The sequence below is a fragment of the Macrotis lagotis genome, chromosome 2 (genome assembly GCF_037893015.1).
Source record: "Macrotis lagotis isolate mMagLag1 chromosome 2, bilby.v1.9.chrom.fasta, whole genome shotgun sequence".
Classification (NCBI taxonomy): domain Eukaryota; kingdom Metazoa; phylum Chordata; class Mammalia; order Peramelemorphia; family Peramelidae; genus Macrotis; species Macrotis lagotis.
Genome location: NC_133659.1, coordinates 158,196,394 through 158,217,966, shown reverse-complemented (window position 1 = coordinate 158,217,966; position 21,573 = coordinate 158,196,394). Strand labels below are relative to the sequence as shown.

Sequence of the window (21,573 nt, the reverse complement as noted above, 5' to 3'; positions counted from 1 at the left end):
TCCATTATTCAACAACATTTATATAGTTAGTCAGTCAACAAGCATTTATTAAACAATTACTGCCAGGCACTGTGTTAATCTCTAGGAATACAAAGGGGAAAAAAACAGTCTCTTCTAAAGAATCATAGACTAATGGGAGGGACAATAATGCAAATAACTAGGAATAGTGCAGATGGAAAGTAATGTCAGAGGGGAGGTATTAGCAATGGTGGAGGACTATAAAGACCCCCTACAGAAAGTGGGATCTGAGCTAAATTTGAAAGAAAATCAGAGAAGCCAGGAAGTGTAGAGGTAAAGGGGTGGGGTGGGCAGTACTCCAGGTACTGGGATACAAAGTACCCTCAAAAATGCATCAGGAAATGGAGTTTCATATTCTAAGGTCATTTTCACAGGATCATAGTAACTCATAGCAGAGTTACAAATCTGAAAAGGTGGAAAGAATCTTAAAGGCCAAACAGAGCACTTTATATTTGATCTGGGATAAAACTGAGAGCTACTGAAGTTTACTGAGTCACTCTAGGGAAACATGGTCAAACCTGTGCTTTAGAAGCAGACAGTGAGACTTGAGTTCAAATTTGACTGCAGACACTTAACTTCTGTCTGCTTCAGTTTCCTCATCTATAAAATGTGAATAATAATAGCAGTTACCTCTCAGGGTGATGGGGAAGATAAAACAAGATATTTGCAAAATATTTTGTAAATCTTAAAGCTCTCTGTAAATGCTAGCTCAGCTTTCTCAAGAAATTTAGCCATTAAAGGAAAGAGAACTATGGCAGCTAGCATGGACCAAATGAAGGGGAAACACAGGCATGTTTATGAGTAGCAGGAAAGGATTTGATAGATAGCAGGAGATTGAAGATCTCCACCCTTGAGTACATTGATTTAATATCAGTAAGTCTTTCTTGGTCTTAAGAACAGCAACAGGGAAATTTCTCTACCCTCTTCCTCATACCCTAGGAGCAATGGTGGTTCTGCCTGACTCAGTCACACAACTCCCCTAGTCATAGGAACCAAATGAACAATTAGGAGACGTTATTGGGTCATGCATATCCTTTAAGAATGTTTGGGAGTCTGAAGGGAGAAGCAGGAAAAATCAAGATAATGATAGGGCTTGCAAACAAAGCATCAGAGGACCTGGGCGGAAATCCCACTTTTGACACTTATGCTTGTGTGACTTTGGTTAAGTTACTGTATGGGGAACTAGAGTGCTTGTCTGAAGCAATCCCCATGAAATTTGAAGCATGAACAGATATTATTTAACTGAATTCTGAATTCAGTCTGGTAGACATGTGGTAAAGAGAAGTTTCTTTGAATGGCCAAGGAGATGAATTGGGTTAATTCAAAAGGAGTAGTCAATCCTGGCCTGAGTCTTTTGGTCTGATTCCTTCCTGCCAGTGACCAAAGAGAAATAATGCAGCAGGAGAGGCCTCAGGTGAAGACATGTAGTTCATGAAAATGAATCTGGGTTCTTTGCCTCTGCCTTTGTTCTTTTTTGTTTTACATGAAAGAGACTGATGATGACTTTGACTTCATGATCTTTAAAAGGTCAGGAGAGTTATCCACCAAGAGGTCTTAGAGAAGAGTCCATAGCAGGTTTTGTAGTCGATCAGTTCAGCACCAAGATCCTCCAAAGAGACCTTCAGTACTAGCCAAAAGCATTAAAGACACCACTTTCCTAGACCCTCAGTGGGCTCCTAGAACGCTAAAGAAGTGTAACATCTATTCAAATGAACAAAAAATATTTTTCATTGGATGGGAGGAGAGGCAAGAAACCCAAAATTTTTAAAAACTGAATGTTTTAAAAAAATTTATATAAGCAGAAATATTAAATGAAATGAAAATAGTATTTTTAAAAGATGCTTACTGAATATCTACTAAGTGCAAAACATTACTATCACTGGATTAGACTAAATGTCTCAGCATATGGTACTTCCCCATGTATACATGGGTATTTCCCCATGTATAAGATGCTCCCATGTATAAGATGCACCTTAATTTGGGGGCCCGAAATTTGAAAAAAAATGTATTGCATAAAGTTATTGAACTCAAGTTTTATTAATCATGAAATTCAAGGACCTTCTGCTCATAGCTTTCAGGCATCTTTTGGACAAATCTGGTGTGTGGACGCGTGCTTAGTCCATTCCATTTCAGGAACCTGAAGCACCAAATGTGTCCTCCTTGGAAATCAGTCATTTCTTTTCATCAGCAATTTTTCTTACTTCATGCTGAACCATCTTTGTGGGCACAGAAATTCCAATCTCCCTTCGCTCTTCAATCCATATCTTCCCTCTCTAAATCAGGCCATTTGGCTGACTTGCCTCTCATGGTTTTCTTCTGCCATGGCATTTTCAGTCAGGTTTCTTCTTCCTGTAGCCTGTCTCAGGTTGTTTTCTCAATTGGAAGAAGACCAAACTGACGTTCAGTAGCACAATTTCCATTCACTTTTGCAAACTGGATCACTTTGAACTTGAATTTAGCACTGGATGAAAAACTTTTCTGAGTCATTTCTAGGTAGAACATGACAAAACATAACCTAATATACCAGTAACGAATGCAAAACAGTAAGTGCAAAGACAGGTGCAGAAAAAAACAAGAAATGCAAGTAAAAAATCTTCAGCCTCTATATAAGATGCTCCCAGTTTTTAAATCCCAAATTTTCTGAAAAAAGGGTATGTCTTATACATGGGAAAATATGGTAACCCATAACTGAGCCTTTCAGCTGAAGTCCTCTGACTATCTCCAGTCCAATCAGGGCTTTTAGAAGTCCCCCTTTTCTTTACTTCTTGGCTTAGTCAGTTAAAGAGCCTGAAGAGGGCAAAAGGGCAGTCAGAGTCAACCCAAATAGAACAAACTAGCATTCCTTGTGCTCATTAAAAGGTAAATGCCAGAAAAAAAGTTTTAAAATAAGTGGAAAGCAGCTATTCTTCTGCTCCAACCCCATCCTCCACTTCTGCTGTCAGTACAAAAGAGGAAAATGGAATGAGAAAATGAGCTGAAATTGTCCAAGCTGGAATTGAATTTAGGCAATGAAATTAATTTTCCAACTGAAAGAGGCCTATCACATTGAAACAAAAAGAAAATGGTGAATTTTTGTTCCCTAGAGACCTTTAAAAAAAAGAAATGGAAAAGAAGGGGCCCCAGTGGCAACTTGAGATCCTTCAGGATCCTTTCAGTTTAGTTCAACTGAAAGCTAATTGATGAAATAAATGCACAGTGAGCAGAGTTCAAGAAGAGAAACAACAGTCAACCATTAAACTGTAGCTGGAAGAGGGAATGAGAGTTCCTCTCAAAAACAGTGGATGGGGAGTAAGGAGGTGAATCCAAGGTCTTGACCCCAAGGTTTCAATCCTAGCTCTATCTTTTCCTACCTAGAGCAAGACTTTGAATAAGTCTCTTAACCAGCCTGAGTTTCTTATCTGTAAAATAAAGTGGGTTAACTAGATGACCTCTGAAGGTGCTTCCAGCTTTAAATCAGTAAATACTATTATTGGTATTACTCTACAATCAGTTCTCTAAAGGATGGAGTTTAAAGTTACCTCTGATTTAGGAAGGGAAGGAAAAAAATTGCATTTGACCTGACAAGTACCCTGCAAGGAATTGTTGTCCCCACTGAAGAACCTGAGGCAACTAGAGATTAAGTGACTTGCCTGGGTCACTTCACTAGTAAATGTCTGAGGCTGGATCTGAATGCAGGTCTTCCTGACTCCAAGCCTCATGCTTCTGCTTCCACCTCTCCCCTCAATGAAATTAGTTACCACTGTGAGTATGCCCTACAAATGTAAAATCTTATACAGTTGGGTTCAAAAACAACTTTATACATATAATTATGGGTAGACAGCAATTTGTCTAAGAAAAATTTAAAGGATTGAATGAATCGCAAGCTCACTCTGGGGCAACAACATGACGTGGCAAACAGAAAAAAATCAAAGGTAATCTTATACTGCATTAAAGGAGGCATGTTAATAACTCACATAAATGCCCGTTTTAGAGATGAGAAAGCAAACTTTAAAGGAGATCATCCATAAGGGCAGAATAGAAGAGAGGCCTGAAAAAAACCAGTCAGACAGACACTGGATACTAAATGTCAAATTAGGGGAGAGAGGTCATTAAACTGGAAAAAGAGAGGCAAAGGTATAATTGTATCTAAATTTTCATCTTGAAGATGATGAATATGAAGATTAAAGAGACCCACTGGAAGACATGAACTAATATAGAATGAAGTAAAACCAGGATAATATTATTACACAATGATGCCATACAAAATAAATAATAAAAGAATAACAACAATAAATCAAATAAGATGGTGTGCAAAATAATGATCCAATTCAGCCCTGAAAAGAAAAATTCAAGGTCAGGAATTATGTGTGGAAGACTGCATATTACTGTCAGACTCAGTTGATATGTTGGTGAATTTTGCTGAACTGCTCTCAGTCTCAGTGTGTGCATGTCTCTGTGTGTGAGACACACACACACACACACACACACACACACGAATTTAATTTATTACAAGGTGTGACACTATGGGGAAATGAAGGTGATATGAAACCAGACAATATCAACAAAGTATTTTTAAAATAAAAATAAAATTTCATCTTGATGGCCCATTTTAATCCCCTTTCCTCCAAACCTCTCAGGCTCTAGGGAACATGAATTAGAGCTGTATCCCAAGGCTTCGAGAATGAATCTAGGACTCTACGTAATTGCAAAGAACTTGAAATTTGGGAGTCTAACTTCTGGAAATCTTGGCAAGATATTCACTTAAAGAGCCAAGGCATTGTCTATCCAGAGTGTTCAAACAGTACAGAACAAGACAAAGCTGGAATGGATTGATTTGTTGTTTCACTGACGCCACTGCAACACCTGTGAGCTGAGTAAAAACAAAGAAATGTTCTTTTCCTGGACACCCTTCTCTAGTTCCAGACCTATTTTCTCTTTATGAATATCAGGTCCACTGAAGATTAGTACCTCTAATAAGCAAGCTTGGAACCCTGAGCTAATGTGGAGCCTTGCTCCCGTGGAGCAAAGAAGAGTCTCCAGACTCCACTTCATTCAATGGCAGCTTTGATTATTAAGAGGATTGCTCTTAGAAAGATCATAAACTGTTCAGAGAAGGGTCAGATTTAGACTGTTTAATCCAGCAGTTCTCACAGTACCATTCACAGACCCACATGAGTTCCTGTGACCCTTTCAGGGGTCCCCACTGTCAAAACTTTATTCATAAGAACTCACAGTAGATAGAGCACTAGCCTTGGAGTTAGGAAGATGGGTGTTCAAATCCAGACTCAGACACTTTGCCTCTAACTAGCTGTATGACCCTGGGCAAATCACTTAACCCTGATTGCCTCCTATCCAGGGCCATCTCCAGTTGTCCTGATTTTATCTGACTACTGGACCCAGATGGCTCTGGAGGAGAAAGTGAGGTTGATGACTTAGCACAGTACCCTTCACTCAAATCCAGTTCATGTGCTTGTCATGGCATCAACTCCCTGAAAACATTGTCTTCTTTGAGAATGAAGGACAAACTACAAGACATGATTTACCTATTAAAATATTCTTTCTTTATCCAACTATATATGTATGTAGGATCAGATTTTCTCAAATATTTCAATCAAAACAACATATCTCAAAAGATTGGAAGCAGAAGCAAATATGAAATCTTGTTTTAAACAAGACAGTAAAGAGATGCACAAAAAATTTGTAAAATAATGCCATTCTAGGAGCGGCTAGGTGGCGCAGTGAAGGGGCGGCTAGGTGGCACAGTAAATAGAGCACTGGACCTGGAGTCAGGAGTACCTGGGTTCAAATCCAACCTCAGACACTTAATAATTACCTAGCCACGTGTCCTTGGGCAAGCCACTTAACCCCATTGCCTTGAAAAAATCTAAAAAAAAAAATGCCATTCTAATTTTGGAAATATAGTGGAAAATATAGCTTTTTTCCATTTAAAATGTTATGTCAACATATAATAAGTTTATTTTTAATAATTATTTTTTTTAATTTGTGACAGCTAGGTGGCACAGTGAAGTGTATACTGGGTTTAGAATTAGGAAGACTCATCTTCCTGGATTCAAATCTTGTCTCAAACATTTACAATCTGTGGTATTTACTACTCTGGGCAAGTCACAAATCTTTTTGCCTCAGTTTCTCACGTGTAAAATGATCTGGAGAAGAAGATGGCAAACTACTTTCATATCTTTGACAAGAAAACTCAAATGGGGCCACAAAGAATCTAGGATAATTAAAACAATTAAACAATATTTTTTAATTTTATCAGTTTTAATTTTTAATATGGTAAATATCAGTAGATATAACCCACATAAACAAAAGTTCTTTAGGGTCCCCAATAATTTTAAGAGTGCAAAGGGGTCCTCAGACCAAAAAGTTTGAGAACCACGAATCTAATCCAATCCTCTCACTTTACACATAAGAAATCACAGTCTATCAATGATGTATTATGTCTATAATCCAAGCACAAGCTTCACTAGATTTGAAAAAACTGATGAATTTGATAAAGCAAATCTCTTAAGACCTTGCTAAGTTACCAATTATTACAATACACATAAATGGAGGAAGTGCCCATGCTAAAAATAAATTACAGATCTTCAAAGTGTTTCCATGTTAAAAGATAATTTACTTGATTTATAAAGACTTGAGTTATTAATCCAATGATACTTCTGAAATTGGTGACATGTTTAGATCTTGAAACTATTTAAGGAGTTGGTTAACTGTAGAATGATAACCTTATACAAATTAGCTGCTCCTTGGATGATTTCCATAATTGTCATCTAACATATGAGTATAATATATTAAATAATAAATGTGGATTGGTGAACTGGGGAGAAAAAAAAGAAGAGGAGAAACTGGGACCCAATAGAGGTTGTTTCTTTAGCTTCCTCAACTGTAAAAATGGGAATAATATAATATCACCTACCTTTCATAGGGTTTTAGTGAGAATGGTAGTAATATCTGTGAAGTACTTAACACAATATCTATCACATAGTAAATGTTTAATAAATGTTTGTTCTCAAAGACTAACAGAATGCCTTCTGTGGGGGTGGGGGGAGGGAAGCAAGAATGGGGGGAAATTTGTAAAACTCAAAATAAATAAAATCTTTATTAAAAAATAAATGTTTGTTCTCTTCCTTTCTGCCTTAAGTGGTAAACTTATGATCACACAGATAATGAGATAAAGTTAGAAGCTCCTCCTTTTTTAAATGATCAGCTTGTCAGGGCAGGAACAGTATCTCATTCACCATTGTATAAGCCTCCCATTGCCTAATTCAGTATCTTACACATTAATAAGTACTTCATTGCCTATCTCAGGGCATTGTTGTGAGTAGGGGAAAAAAACCTTAAAATGTTATAGAAATACAAACTGTTATTATTAGATGCTCAAAAAAATTTTGTGAATAGATAAAATAGTGATCCTTAAAGATGTCTGCCTTTGGAAGAATTCTTTCTTATTATTTTTTCCTGCCTAACCTATGATTTCATTACTGTGGAGCTCACAAGGAGAAATTCCCTCAACCAATTTATATCTGTACTTGCAACACAACTTATTGTCTCAGACAGTTGCCTGGGGCACTAAGAGGTTGAATCATAAAAAGCCTCATAAAAGTAGGAAGTGTCATTCTCAGAACTTGAACCCAGATTTTCCTGATTCTCAATCCATTACGCAAAATGTTTCCTTAGTGAAATTCATAAGGAACACATTCATACTCAGGTACACACAGAAACAATAAAATCAGAAAAGCTTACAAAGAAAAATGTTAGCAAATTCAGATTAACATAGTTTTGCAAATTATATTTGAATATCCCACCAGCATCAAAAATTCCAAAATCCAACTCATTCGTCATCTTTTACACACACACACACACACACACACACACACACACACACACACACACACCTTTACAAGAAAATATTCCCTTCTCCCTAACTATTATTTTTGGTGGCACCACCATTTTTATTCTCCATCTTCCAGATTCAAAACTTCAGATCCTCTTAAGACTTCCACAGTCAAAACATAGAATCAACTACTAAATCTTATCAATTTTGTCTTTGCTTGACCCCCTCCTTTTCATTCCCACTACAACCACTAGTTCTGGTCCTCATCCCTGTCATATGAATCAATATAAAACCATCCATAACAGTCTTACTGCCTACACCCACTAGTAAACTTACTGATATTTCATTTTGTCATGTTACTTCTCAATTCAAAAACTATCTCTTAAAGTTTATTGCCTACAAACTATAAACTGCTTTCTCTAATGTAGGGAGATTAGACTATCAGGAAAGCCTGACACCAACCCCAATTAGTAAGCAAGGGCAAGTTGAGTATTTAAAAGTATTTAAAAGAATATTTGCATCCTAACTCAAAGATTAGACTAAAAAAAAGGGTAACAGTGGAGAAAGAAGAATGGCAATTACGAGGGCAATCAATATCTGAGGGATTCTCTGACCTGGCTTTATTTATGTGCCTGAATCCCAAAAGAGTTGAAAAAGCTTGTGTGGCTTTGATTTAAGAAGTGAGATTCTTCCCCCACAAGAGAAAGGTCATTGTCAACAACTATTCACCAAGAAACCAACAGATGACAAAGTAGTCTAGATAACAACAGATGTCAATTAGAGGAGAGAACAGAGCAGTAGTTTGGGGGTATAGGAAGAAAAGGGCAGGAAGGAGGGAGAAAGTCAAATGATACTGGCAATTCTTTGGAAGCATACAGCAGTATGATAGACCAATAATCGGGGAGAAGTTGATCTAGGAATTTGACTTGCTTTGTTTATGTGTGTCCCCTGGCCACCCTTGTTTCTTACAGATCTGCCTTTTCCCATAAATGTTCTATGATCACACCTTATATATCTCTCCCAGTGTGTGTTCCTTGGCCAAATACATTCCATTACTACACGAATTTCCTATATATCCTCCCTCTTCCACTGGTAGCATGATAACCTATAAGAGACTGTATCCCTAGATGTATATGATGAATTTCTCTTATTTATTTTCCCCTGCAATTTAATTAAATATCTTTTGCTTCAAAATACAGTATCCTCTAATTGCCCTACTTTAAAAAAACAACAACTTTGGACTTGTGAGTTCTGTTTGGTAGATGCTGACCCAAAACAGGTCTTGGATCTGGGGTAGGTTTTATAATAGGTCTATTCGGGATTGGGGAAGAGAGGTAAAGAAAAAAAAGAGAAAGGAAGTAAGCTATGTTAGTATTCAAGATTACCTTCAATCTGCCTCTATCTAATACACCTTTCCAGAAATCCCTGATGCTATTTCTGTTCACCCATTCATCATTCCAAAGTGAGCTACTCACTGCTCTTCTCTCACTCTGCCTTCATCTATAAGCCTCCATTTAACCTATCCCCCATCCTGGAATGGACTATGAATCACCCCTTCCCCCAAAGTCTCCTTGTTAAGATCCCCCCTTGAAGCCTAATTTCACATGCTAACACCAGTCATAAAGCATTTAACACAGGGCCACTACCAGTACCTCAGTGCTGAAACTGGCATCTACTTCCTCAGATTTCTCAAAGTTGTTTGTTATTTGGTATTTGGAGTCAGAAAACCTGAATTAAGTTCCTAGTTCTGTCACTACCTATTTGATACCTGTTAGCTAACAAATCTCTCTGGGCTTCAGTATCATTGTCAAAGGAAACAAGACTAGATGAGCTTTCATCCTATGACTGGATTTCTCCTTTGCCCTTATAGTTTTGCCTTGTATCACCCATGAGCCCATGTTGGAACTTCCCCCATCTCTCCCCTTAGAAAGTAGACTCCTTGAGGAAATAGAAATAAGGAAAAGTTCAACACATCAGAAAATCATAGCTTGGAGGAGTCCCAAGGCCCAACAGGCTTTTACAAAAGTTCTGTATACTGTCTAGGAAGTGAGAGAAGGTTTTATTGATTTCCTTGAGTGGCATTCTAAGTGTGGAGAATTGTAGGATTCTCTGGGGAAAGGGGTAAGGTTGTTTAATTTCCTAACAATCCTAAATTATTTCCCCCTGAAGGAAAAGAGGAAAGGACACTAAGGAAAGTACTGTAACTCTGCACAATGGTGTGGGTCCCTGAGGAAAGTGGAGGTCCACTAGAAAGGGAAGAGAAGCTGTTATCACTTTTAGATCTGAATCCTTTGGATTTTCTGTTGGGTTAAATAAAATCTATCTTAAAGTTAATTTTTATTAACAGAACACATGACCTAAATTTAGTGGAAGCAGAAACCAAAATTGAATGCCTTAGCAGAAAATACTGAATAAGAGCATGAACCAGACATTGATATTCCCAAGAGAGATCCTGGGGAGGGTATAAAATAAGCCATAAATTAATTCTTGGAGCAGTGGTTCTTGAGACATGTGTTACATTGATTTTTAAACCCTACTAGCCTTTTTAATGATGGTATTGAGTCCCCAGAAAAGGACCCCTCTAAGGTTTCTTCAAAATTTGCAGTTTTATGACTACAAAAGCCCAAGTCATTGAGCTTCTTGGGACCTTGTTTCCCTCATCTATAAAATGAAGGTAGAGAACATCTGTTCTCCTAGGAACCCCATATCCACAAACACATCTCAGTGCCCATTGATACAATTGACAAGTCCTAAGAAAATTCACCTGCTTTGGTCAATTTAGAAATATGTTGTTCATGTCATCACGTCTATAATTGAAATCAAATTACTTGCCTTCTCAAGGAGGGGAGAAGAATAAGGAAAGAAATTTGGAGGTCAAAGTTTCTTAAGTGTTAAAAAAAATTTTAATGTAATTGGGAAATATTTTATGAAACAAATAATTTTTAAAAATAAAGTTAATTATAACAGCAAAAATAAATGTTCAAATGCTTGAGGGAAATCAGTAAGAACCCAAAATTCCCACATCCAACCATCCAATGTTTCACTTTCTCCAGTCCTAGGGGAAATAAATTCCATATTCCATAGTCCCTACCTCAAATACCCAAGGAGGCCCAAGTAATCACCCTCACAGCTCCTCCTGGTTTCTGTTTCACTTTTCCCATCCCTCAGCAAATTTTGGTGCCCCCGAAACACACTGAAACTCTTGCTCCTCTTCCCAGGAATCAGAATCCCTAAAACTTACCTTCTCCCAAATCAAGCACCATCCCCACCAGCCAATCTTCCTCTATTTACTCCATCCCTCACAAACTTCCAGACTATTTTAATTTCTGTCCAACCACATTTCCCTACTTTCCCTATGGTCTAAAATTGGTCCCACTTCCATTCCCCTGCCTTTCCCCGTTTTGTATATTATATCTGCTCCTTCAATTCTGTTCTAAAACTACAGTAGGAGGGATTTATGTTAGATGGGAGATTAAATTACACACCAATTCCCCTGCTGTGAGAGTGGTTAAAGACTGCTCTGCCAAAGAAGGCTGGGAAATTCTCCTGAATAGAATTTTAAGAAAAGGCTGTTATACAGAAACCAATCCAGAAACCTGCTCCTTCTCCCATACTGAAGCACACACCCAGTACTGTACCCTCTGCTTCTGAGCCCTGTGCTATCATATATTATTATTATTATTATTATTATTATTATTATTATTATTATTATCTCATTTAATCCCTCACAAGCAGCCCAGGAGTCAGATAAGTAGTATAGTGGATAGAGAGCCAGAAAGATCCAAAATCAAATCTGAACTCAAGACACAGCTACGACTCAGGGCAAATCACTGTACTTCTTTTTGCCTCATCTTAAAATGGGGGAAAATCATAGCAACTTCCTCTTGAAGTTGTGAGGATTAAATGAGATCATTATAAAGTATATAGTAAGCATTATAAAATGTTAAGTTATGATTATCTTGAATGAGAAGAAATTGAGGCTGAGAGGTTAAAACACTTGCCCAGGATCATATAGTTAGTAAGTGTCTAAGGTAGGATTTAATCTTATGTCTTCCTGACTCCACCTCTTCCACTGCACCACTGAGCTTGCCAAAAGCAATAATGTCTTTCATCTGAAAGATACTGTATACTTTCCAAAAGCACTTTCACACATATATTCCCATCTGAGAGAGAGAAAAATTGAGTTCAGAAAAGTCAGACCATTGTCTCAAAATAAGTTGATGGCTTAAGATAGGTTAGAATCCATGCATGGGAAGCTAGGTGGTATAGTGGATAGAGTACCAGCCCTGGATTCAGGAGGACCTGAGTTCAAATCCTGCCTCAGACACTTGATACATATTAGTTGTGTGACTTTGGGCAAGTCACTTAGCTTTTATTGCCTTCATTTTTAGTTGTCCCTGATCTTTATCTGACCAATGGATCCCGATGGTTCAAGAGGAGAAAGTAAGGCTAATAACTTAGAACAGCACCCCTTCAACTCCAATTCACAAATGTACATGTCACAGCACCACCTCCCTGATGTCATGATCTTCTTAGAAAAGGAAAGACAAATAACAGAACCTAGAAATGGCATTCAGAGGTTTTTCCCATAATCAAAGAGGTCAATCCCATTCTTAGTATTGTATATAAAAGGGTGTCCCCTTCCAAAGGTTTAGCACCATCTTCAGATTTCTGGTCTTTACATCTTCATGGCCAAAATGGAATCACAAAATCAGAGCTGTCAACGACCTTAGGGAGCATCTTATCTCCATTCTATGGACAGTCTTTCACATTTACAAAACACTTTATAAATTTATACCTCTGTAAGTTAAGACAAAGCATTATTACTCTCATTTCACAGATGAGGAATCTAAAGTGATTTGCTCAAATTCACACAACTGGTAGTTGGTATAATGAAATGAACATGGAGCAAGAAGAAGTGCCATGTCCTACTTAATAACTGTGAGATCTTGGATAGAGAATCTTCTTGTACTGTCTGCTGATCAAAGTCCAACTGAAGTTAAATCTACAGTTTGGGCAACAATATTCTTGTTGTTTGGTTGATTTTTTTTAACATTTTGGAAGAGTCACCAATAAGCTGGAGAATACTCAGAAGAGAGAAAGTCAGATGATCAGGGGCCTCAAAAATCATGTCAAGCAAGCTATGTGACCTTAAAATCACATCCTCTCTGAGCCTCAATTTGGGAAAACTGGAGCTGCTTCACCTGGAGAAAAGAAGATTTGCAAGGAAAGTAAGGGCTACTTTCAAATACTTTAAAGGGTTGCCATGTGGAAAAGGAATTAGGTTTATTTTGTTTGGCCCCTGAGGAAAGACTTGGACCAATACATGGAAGTTACAGGGAGGGAAATTTTATTCAGCTCAGCATAAGGGAAAACTTCCTAATAATTACAGTTTTCCAAAAATAGAATGAGCTGACTGGGGGTATAGTGAATTCTCTATAACTGGAGTTCTTTAAGTGGAGGCTACATGAAGACCACTTGTGGGTAAATGTAAATGGAGACAGAATTCCTGATTTAGGTACAGTTTGTACTAGATGACCTCTTAAGATTTCTGCCAATTCTGTGGCTCTTCGATTAAGTTCATCATTTAGCCTCCTGGAACCTCAGTTTCTTCATCTATAAAATGGGATTCCTCTCTACTTCATAGTGTGACTGTGGAAATCAAGTTAAACAGAGCATGTATGTTGCAAGCACTTTGTTAAAACTCTCTATGATTATAAGTTAGCATTTGCGACTAGAAAGAGACAGAACTGAAGCTGACTCCCCTTTCACTTTGGCCAAGTTAATGATCCCCTCTGGGCCTGCTTTCCCCTCTGTAACAAGGAGATGAGATGTAATGACCTCTAAGATCTCCTGTAGCTGCCAAACCTGTGAACTAACAAGCTTGGCCCAGATCTGCCCCAGGTGATACAACAGTCCAATTGGGTGCTTTGCACAGACTGTTCCCTTCTCCACAAAGACTGCCAATTCCCCAAGTTTCCTTCGACCCAGCTAGTCACTTTTTGCATGAAACCTCTCTTAATTTCATTCTTCTCCCAATATATTTCTTTGCATTTATTTTGTGCCTGTTGTATCCCCCATAAAAATGCAAATGCCTAAATCAGGGGCTAAATTTTTTGTCTTTGTAGCTCCAGTGCCAGGTACACAGTAGGCGCTTACTATATGCTTTTTTGCTAGACTGGCAGATCTCCAGACTCCTCGGCTTCCTTTTTTTGCCTGCTGCCCCGCCACTTCACTCCCGGACCGACCCTGCCCCCTTTTCCGGTCCCTGCCGCTAGCACCCCTAGCCAGCCCACCTCGAGCCCCCTCCCCACTGCCGGGCCTCACCATCTTGGCAGCACCCGCGGTCTCCGAGGCCTCCCCAGCCTCTCTGGCCTCCCGGGCTGAGCCACCGCCGCTGCAGCCACACAGCTGCTGCCGCCGCGGGCTGGAGGTGTTGACGCGTCACCATGGCAACTGAGAGCCGGGCCTCGCTCCACCCCCCTGGCGTGACCGCTCAGTTCCCGGCCCTGCCCGGCCTGTTTGATTCGGGCCTGGCGCCGGTCCCTGAGTTGGTTGCCATGGGAACCAAGAGCCCTGCCCCGCCCCCCTCGTCTGTGTGCTCCCGGGGGAGAAGAGAGGCTGGGGATAATGAGATGGATCCTCAGAGGGGTGGGCGCCCCCTTCTCTTTGGGGGTCAGCCGTCCTTCTAAAAGTGTGCCATAGAAGCAAGAGCCTCAGATTTGGCACTGGACTTCTTGGCTTTAATTGCTCATTTTCTGTGCCCTTGGGTCATTTAACCTTTCTATAAACCTCAGTTTCTTCATCTGTAACGTGGGCAGAGTAACACTTGCGCTGCCTGCGGGGATTTCGCTATGAAAGCCTTAGTTAAATTAGACTTCTCAACTCGAATTATCTTGCTCACAGCTGTGTGTGGCATCCCTCCTCCCTCACCCCAGCCTTAGTTTCTCCCCTGAATTAGCACCAAGTTTTGCCCCAGAGCAAGCGCTTTAAAAAAAAAAAAAATCTATGAGTGAGTGTGACCTGTAATATTCTGATACTCCCTCTATTATTTCCTTCACGAAGGGTTCCAAATCCAGAATGGGAAGGGGGAGGGGGTGGGGTGAAAGAAAGGGAAAATAAATCCCAAGTGAATGCAACAAGGAACATGTCCTTTACTTTGATCCAGTCTACAGCAGAGAGACAATGGGGTGTCCGGGAAAGGACTTATATCAGAACTGAATCTGGGACTACTTGTGTGACCCTTGGCAAACTAAGTCAAGAGACACAACTTTCTCTGGTTCTCAGTTCCCTTTTTCTTAAAGTCCCTGCCAACTCTAAAATCTATGAACGGTAAATAGATTTATTCCTCTTAGAAGCAGCAGTAAGGACAAGAAAGTTAGATAAAACCTGACTGGGTTAAAGTCTAATCTGGCTAGATAATAAACAAGGGAAAGTGGACAATCCCTTTCACTTTTCAGAGCTTCAATTTCTTAATCTGCAAAATGGCTAGCATTGATATTGCATTAAGATTTACAAAACTCACTTAACCAATATTCTATCATTTAAATTTCATAACATTCCTGTGAAGTAGATTTAATTTACAATCTCCATTTTACATATGAGGGAAACAAGCTAAAAGAGGTAAACGATTTGCCCCATCATATAGCTAGCAGTTCTAGACAGAAATCGAAGTTGGGTCTTTTGGTTTGCTCTGTCCATTGAGAACCAGGCCCCCAGAGTTTATTAACATTTGGCATACCTCAGCCCAGTTCTTTACAGGGGAGAAATATGCACAAATGAATCTGGGATCTCATCAATTTGCAACATCCCTCCAACAAGCACAGCACAACTGACTTCTCTGCCCACTCTGTTCTGCTCTTGTATTTTTTCCCATAACACGAGAGAAAGCCTTACTCTATGACCTTCTAATCATTACTATCAGGTGACTTGTAAATTAAGGAGACATGATCACTGTCTACTTCTCCACAGTTACTGAGAAGATAGAAGGCACAGTGAAATTTGAAAAAAAAGGGATAGGGTCACTGATGCTCCTATTTGCTTTGGTGAAATTAAGCTCTAATCTAAGAGATTTGATGATGTGGGCAAGCAATTTATAAATTGGAAAGTGCTCTAGGAAATTGTTTCTATTATGCCCAACTACTATTACTATCTTTTACTCATATTCCTTCCCTGAAGTTACTTTTTCCCCCCTCAGAGTACATCCTGTGTAAGGCAAACTTCAATGAGTTAGGCTACAGAGAGCAGAAATGAATATAAGGCAGCAGAAGGAAGTGAGTTTAGACCTCCAGCCTCATGTATCACAGCAGAAAGAAAGAAAAATGATTGATTCTGAAGTTAGAGGATCTGGGATGAAATTCTAACTTTGTTATTTATTTATTAGCTGTGTGCAATTGAGTCTCATTTTTCTCATGTATAAAGGGTGGGAGAGGAATTGGAACTCACTTTTCTCAGATATAAAATGAGAGAATATAGTTTCTAAGTTCCCTTAAGGGTAAAGGGGGACAAGATCAGTGATATCACCATAATGGGGAACTCAGATATGCAGCTTTTTCTGAAATGTACAGTCTTAGAATTGCCCCAAGCCTTAAGAAGTTAAAGAACTGGTTCATGATCTACTTGAGAGTGTTTAGGGCAGGATTCAAACTCAGGTCTTCCTGATTGCAAGGCTTGCTACCTACTATCCACCATGTCACACTCTTTGAGAAAAGATTTCTTAACATTGTATACTCTAACATCGACATGGAGTTGATGGTCAACCTTAATGGACTTGCTCATTCCATCAGTGCAACAATTTGGGGATATCTGTGATGGAGAATACCATCTGTATACAAAGAAATAATTGTGGAGTTTGAACAAAGAGCAAAGACTATTACCTTTAATTTAAAAAAAATCTTATTATGTAATTTTGCTATCTCTTATACTTTGTTTCTTCCTTAAGGATATGGCTTTTTTTTTTTTCTCATCACATTCAACTTAGATCAATGTATACCATGGAAATAATGTAAAGACTAACAGATTGCCTTCTATGGGGGCTGGGGGGTAAGGAAGCAAGATTAGGGGAAAAATTATAAAATTCAAAATAAATAAAATCTTTCTTCAAAAAAAAAAAAGATCTCTTAAAGGTATAAAATTCAGTTGGAAATGCCCAAAGCATAAGACAGAGGATATGGCATTTCTTATTCAGAAAGGGTTGTTTTGTTTCTGTTTTAAAATACTGGCTTAATTCTCACTTCTGGTCTGGTTGAGATGAATTAATGCACGGGAGCTGTTTGAAGGCCTCTACAAATCCCTAGGGGTTCTTGATTTTATGATTTTCCCTGAACATTGTCATCCTTGCCCCGGCTGTTCCAACTCTTGAGGGGTGGAGCCAGCTGTGAGAGGCCCCAGCCCTGCTCAGAGCTTTCTCCAATTCTCCTCTTCGGAGGCTCCCCACCCCCACTAAGTGGCCAAATTAGACTTCCTTTCCTCCCCTCCCATACCAGCTGGTTGACCACATCCCATCCCCTTTCTTCTGAAAGCCTCAAGAAAAGGCCAGGGAGAAGTCATGGATTTATTGTGAAATGTCCTTCCTCACCCTGCTTTCTCTCCCATCCACTCCCCTAACTCCCTTACCCCTATTCCCCAGGTCACCCTGTTTCTCTTCCTGTGGCCCAAAGTGACCTCCATTGCTCTTCTTCCCAGCCTCGTGACTCTTCCCCGCTGCCTTCAACTGGTGAAATGAGAGGTCAGGGCTAGAATAGCTGGAGGCAAACAGAATAGCTGAATGATGTTATTACAGCCCTGGAGTGTGGGGAGAAAGGAATGGGTCGCCTCCTGCTGATAGCCCCGTTGTTTTTTTGTAACAAGCCTGAGCCTGTCACTGCTCCCACTAATTCCATATCCCTTTTCTGGTTTTCCCAGCCCTTATCTCTTCCTGAATTTCCTAGACTGGAAGATTGTGTCCCTTCTACTCATGTGGAGAGAGGGAGGGAGCTACCATATTGGAAAGGAGCCCAGAGGAGGGAAGCTACTAGGGGGAAAGGAGACTAGGAACTGCAAAGGAGGAGAATAAGACTGCTGCTCCCTGCTCTTTCTTCTCCAGTTTCATACAGCCATTCCCCTCCCAGATTGATTTTTGTTAGTAGGTAAAAGATGGCATTTTTGGTCTAATTTCTTATCTAACCTTAATCATTGATTGGTGTTGCCTCAACCTGAGCCCTGGGAAAGCTTAGAAAGGTCAAGGTCTCCCATGGCAGCCAGGGCTGTCTCCAGTCATCCTGATTCAATATCTTGCCACTAAATGCAGCTGGTTCTGGCGGAGAAAGTGAGGCTGATGACTTAACCCAGCTCTGTCTCACTTAAATCCAATTCACTTGCAAGTCAACAACACATCACCTTTCTGATCACTTTACTCTTTAGAGAACACTTTACTCTTAGAGAACAAAGGACCAAGGACAACAACATGGTATCAAACTCATTAGAAATGAGGCTCACTAAACTATACATATGCAAGGATCCGTCCAGGAACATTATCTATATTCTATTGTATTTTGCTAAGTTTCCCAATTACATTTTAATTTGGTTTGGTCTTTACTCCCAGGTTTAACATCTCTACCTTTGCAAAAATTCCCCACCTGACTTTGACTCAATTACCCTCTTAACTCAATAAATTCCTGCCTATCCTACAAAGATTTATATAGGATTTTTCCCATAGCTAGGATTTATATAGTGCTCACCACGTGCCAAACCCCATGCTTCAATCTTCACAACAACCCTGGGAGGGAGTTGCTACCAATATGTTAATATGTTATATTATAGTTATTTCTGGATGTCTTATTTCCCTACTAAGTTTTGTAAAGATGTCCAGCAATCTTCCAAAACCTTTGTATCTCCCCCAGTGATTAGCACAGTCATTTAATTAATTTGTTCATTAATTAATATATGTCTAATTGCTATTGCCCAGAAGAAAAGATTTAATGTTACTTCCTGGGGGGGGGGCTGTAATTTTTTCCTCTGAGTATTTTCTAATCATTTCCTTTTCTTAATGGGTCCCACTTCCTGGCTATTTCTTACACCTGAGTCTGATAGGACAAGGACTTTATATTCTCTCAATATTAAAACCAGAGGGAGAAACCAAAGCCCTGCCCTTCGAAGTAGAACTCACTTAAAACCCCAGTCAGCTGCTTTCACTTTCCCTTGATTCTTAAACTTTTTTGGAGGCATATGAAGGGTAAAGCTTCTTTGAAGATTTCTAGTTACATCACCTACCCCAGGGCTGTAGCTATGTTGAGCAATGAGACTTTGTCTCAGAGTGCCAACAATGAAGGGAGTGAGAGGCAGCTAGGTGGCGCAGAGCCTCAGACCCTTAATAATTACTTAGCTGTGTGACCTTGGACAAATCATTTAACCCCATAGCCATACAACAAATGAATGAATGAATGAATAGCTGAATGAATGAATGAATGAATTTCCTCTCTCCTAAGCCATTAGGGAGTGAATGAGCCAAAACTTTCCACCCCATCCCACCCTAAATGAATTTGTCCCAACTCAAGAATTCCTCACTATGATGTCACCCACTTATCCTCATTCACATTCTGTCCCTAAACAATAATGACTTGCATTTACATAGTGTTAAAATAATTATCACTTTCCTTGAAGAAATTAGAACAAGTACCATTATCCCCATTGTACAAGTGACCAAATGGTTAATTTGGTTAATTAACTTGCCTACAATCTAGGGGCTGGGAAATGGTGAACACCAACTCTGATTTTCTGTTTCTAATGCCAGTACTTTGAGTTTTTCCCATAGCCTCATGCTTCTGAAATGAGACTTCCTTTACTCCTCTTTTTGGTATTTCAAAAGATCTATGGCTTCATCAAGACCTGGGACTGATCAATACCTATGGCTTCATCATCAATAGGGAAAATCCTCTCATCAAGTTTCTGATAATAGTAAGCTGCCACACTCTTGAATAGGTTGTTCCTCAGGTTTCAATCTGGACCTTCATACTTTGGTTGGACTTATGCTCAATTGAATAACCTTTAAAAACCCACAATCACTTCCACAGAGCCATGAGATGCCTCAACATAACTTTTTTGGATGCCTCCCTAATAAGATATTAATGTTCTGTAATTTCCTGGCCCCAGCCATTGGGAACTTGGTCGCTAGGGAAAAAATCATTCCTTGGGGGGAGAGAGGAGAGTTAAGACTGAATCCCTCACCTTGCTACTGAAGAAACTATCCTAATGAGATAAATATAACAAGTTAACCAGATCTGTTATATGAAGTCTTTTCAGCTATTTCAATGAATATTTTGGGATGCAGTTTGGTGGGGACATCGGTTTTTATACCAGAAAAAACTAGACTGTTGAATGATGTTGACAGCTTCAAATACTTAATATTTGTGTGACGTATGGTCACTTCTGTGTGCCTCAGTTTCTTCAACTGTTAAATGTGTGTCATAATAACACCTAATTACCAGGGCTGTTGTATCAAATGAAATAATAATTGTTAAGTACTTATCATAGTGTCTATCATATTGTATATACATGATGGCTATTTATCATTGTTATGCCCTCTAGGTGGTGCAGTGAATAGAGCACTGGCCTTGGAGTCGGGAAGACAGAAGTTCGAAATTGGCCTTAGACACTTCACTCTTACTGTGTGACTTTGGGCAAGTCACTTAACCCTGATTGCCTTGAATCCAGGGCCATCTCTAGTCATCCTGATTCATATCTAGTCACTGGACCCAGATGACTGAAGGGGAAAGAGAGGCTGATGACTTAGCGTAACACCCCCTCACTCAAATCTATTTCATGTGTTTGTCATGACAATCACCTCCCAGATGTCATGGTTTTCTTCCAAAGTGAAGGACAAAAAAAATTAATATTATAATATAGGTTGGAAGTAACTGTCCAACTTATTCAATTCGGATTCTCTGAAAATAGTTGAGCCACAACAATATGAAAACACATTCCTAAGTCATTAAAAAATTAGAGAAATGTGAATTAAAGCAACTCTGATGTTCCAGCTCACACTTATCAGATTGGTAAAGGAAAATGACAAATGTTAGCAAGGCTAATGCATTATTGGTGGAACTGTGAATTGGCCTAGCCATTTTGGAATGCAATTTGGAACTTGTGCCTCCAAAAGTCAACAAACTATGCATACCCTTTGATACATAAATACCACTACTCAATATGTACCCCCAAAGATATCAAAGAAAAAAGAAAAAGGCTCATATATACAAAAATATAACATTTCTTTTCATTGTATACTTGGATACTAAAGATATGGCAATCTATTAGGGAATGGTTAAATTATGGTATATTTATGTGATGCAATATTATTTTACCATAAGAAATGATGATGTGTAGTTTCAGAGGAACTGAAAATTCCTTTATGAATGTAATGAAAAGTGAAGTAAGCAGAACTAGGAGAACAATTTGTACAATGAGAACATTAAAAAGAAAAGCAACTTTAAAAGACTTTTATAACTTTTATTAATGCAATGACAAACTACAATTTTAGACGACTGCAAATGAAGCATGATACTCACCTCTTAGCAGAGTAATGATGAGCTTAAAATGCAAAAAGAGACACAAATTTTTGAACCAACATGAGAATTTGTTTTGTTTGACTGTGCATATTTGTTGTGGTTTTCTTTCTTTCCTTTTCTTTTCACTATTCATTCATGGAGGGGAAATAAGTTGGAGAGAGAATGAATACTTATAAATTGAAA

General features: G+C 39.0%; 1 protein-coding gene across 1 annotated transcript in view; it reads right to left on the bottom strand.

Moving 5' to 3' along the window:
- Nucleotides 1-14,309, bottom strand: part of CFAP45 (cilia and flagella associated protein 45) — a 52,986-nt gene extending 38,677 nt beyond the window's left edge. Inside the window, exon 1 of the mRNA XM_074223122.1 lies at nt 14,177-14,309. Within this exon, the coding sequence (XP_074079223.1) occupies nt 14,177-14,179 (3 nt within the window). The 5' untranslated portion in view covers nt 14,180-14,309. The remainder of the gene's footprint in view (nt 1-14,176) is intronic.
- Nucleotides 14,310-21,573: the final 7,264 nt, after the last annotated feature.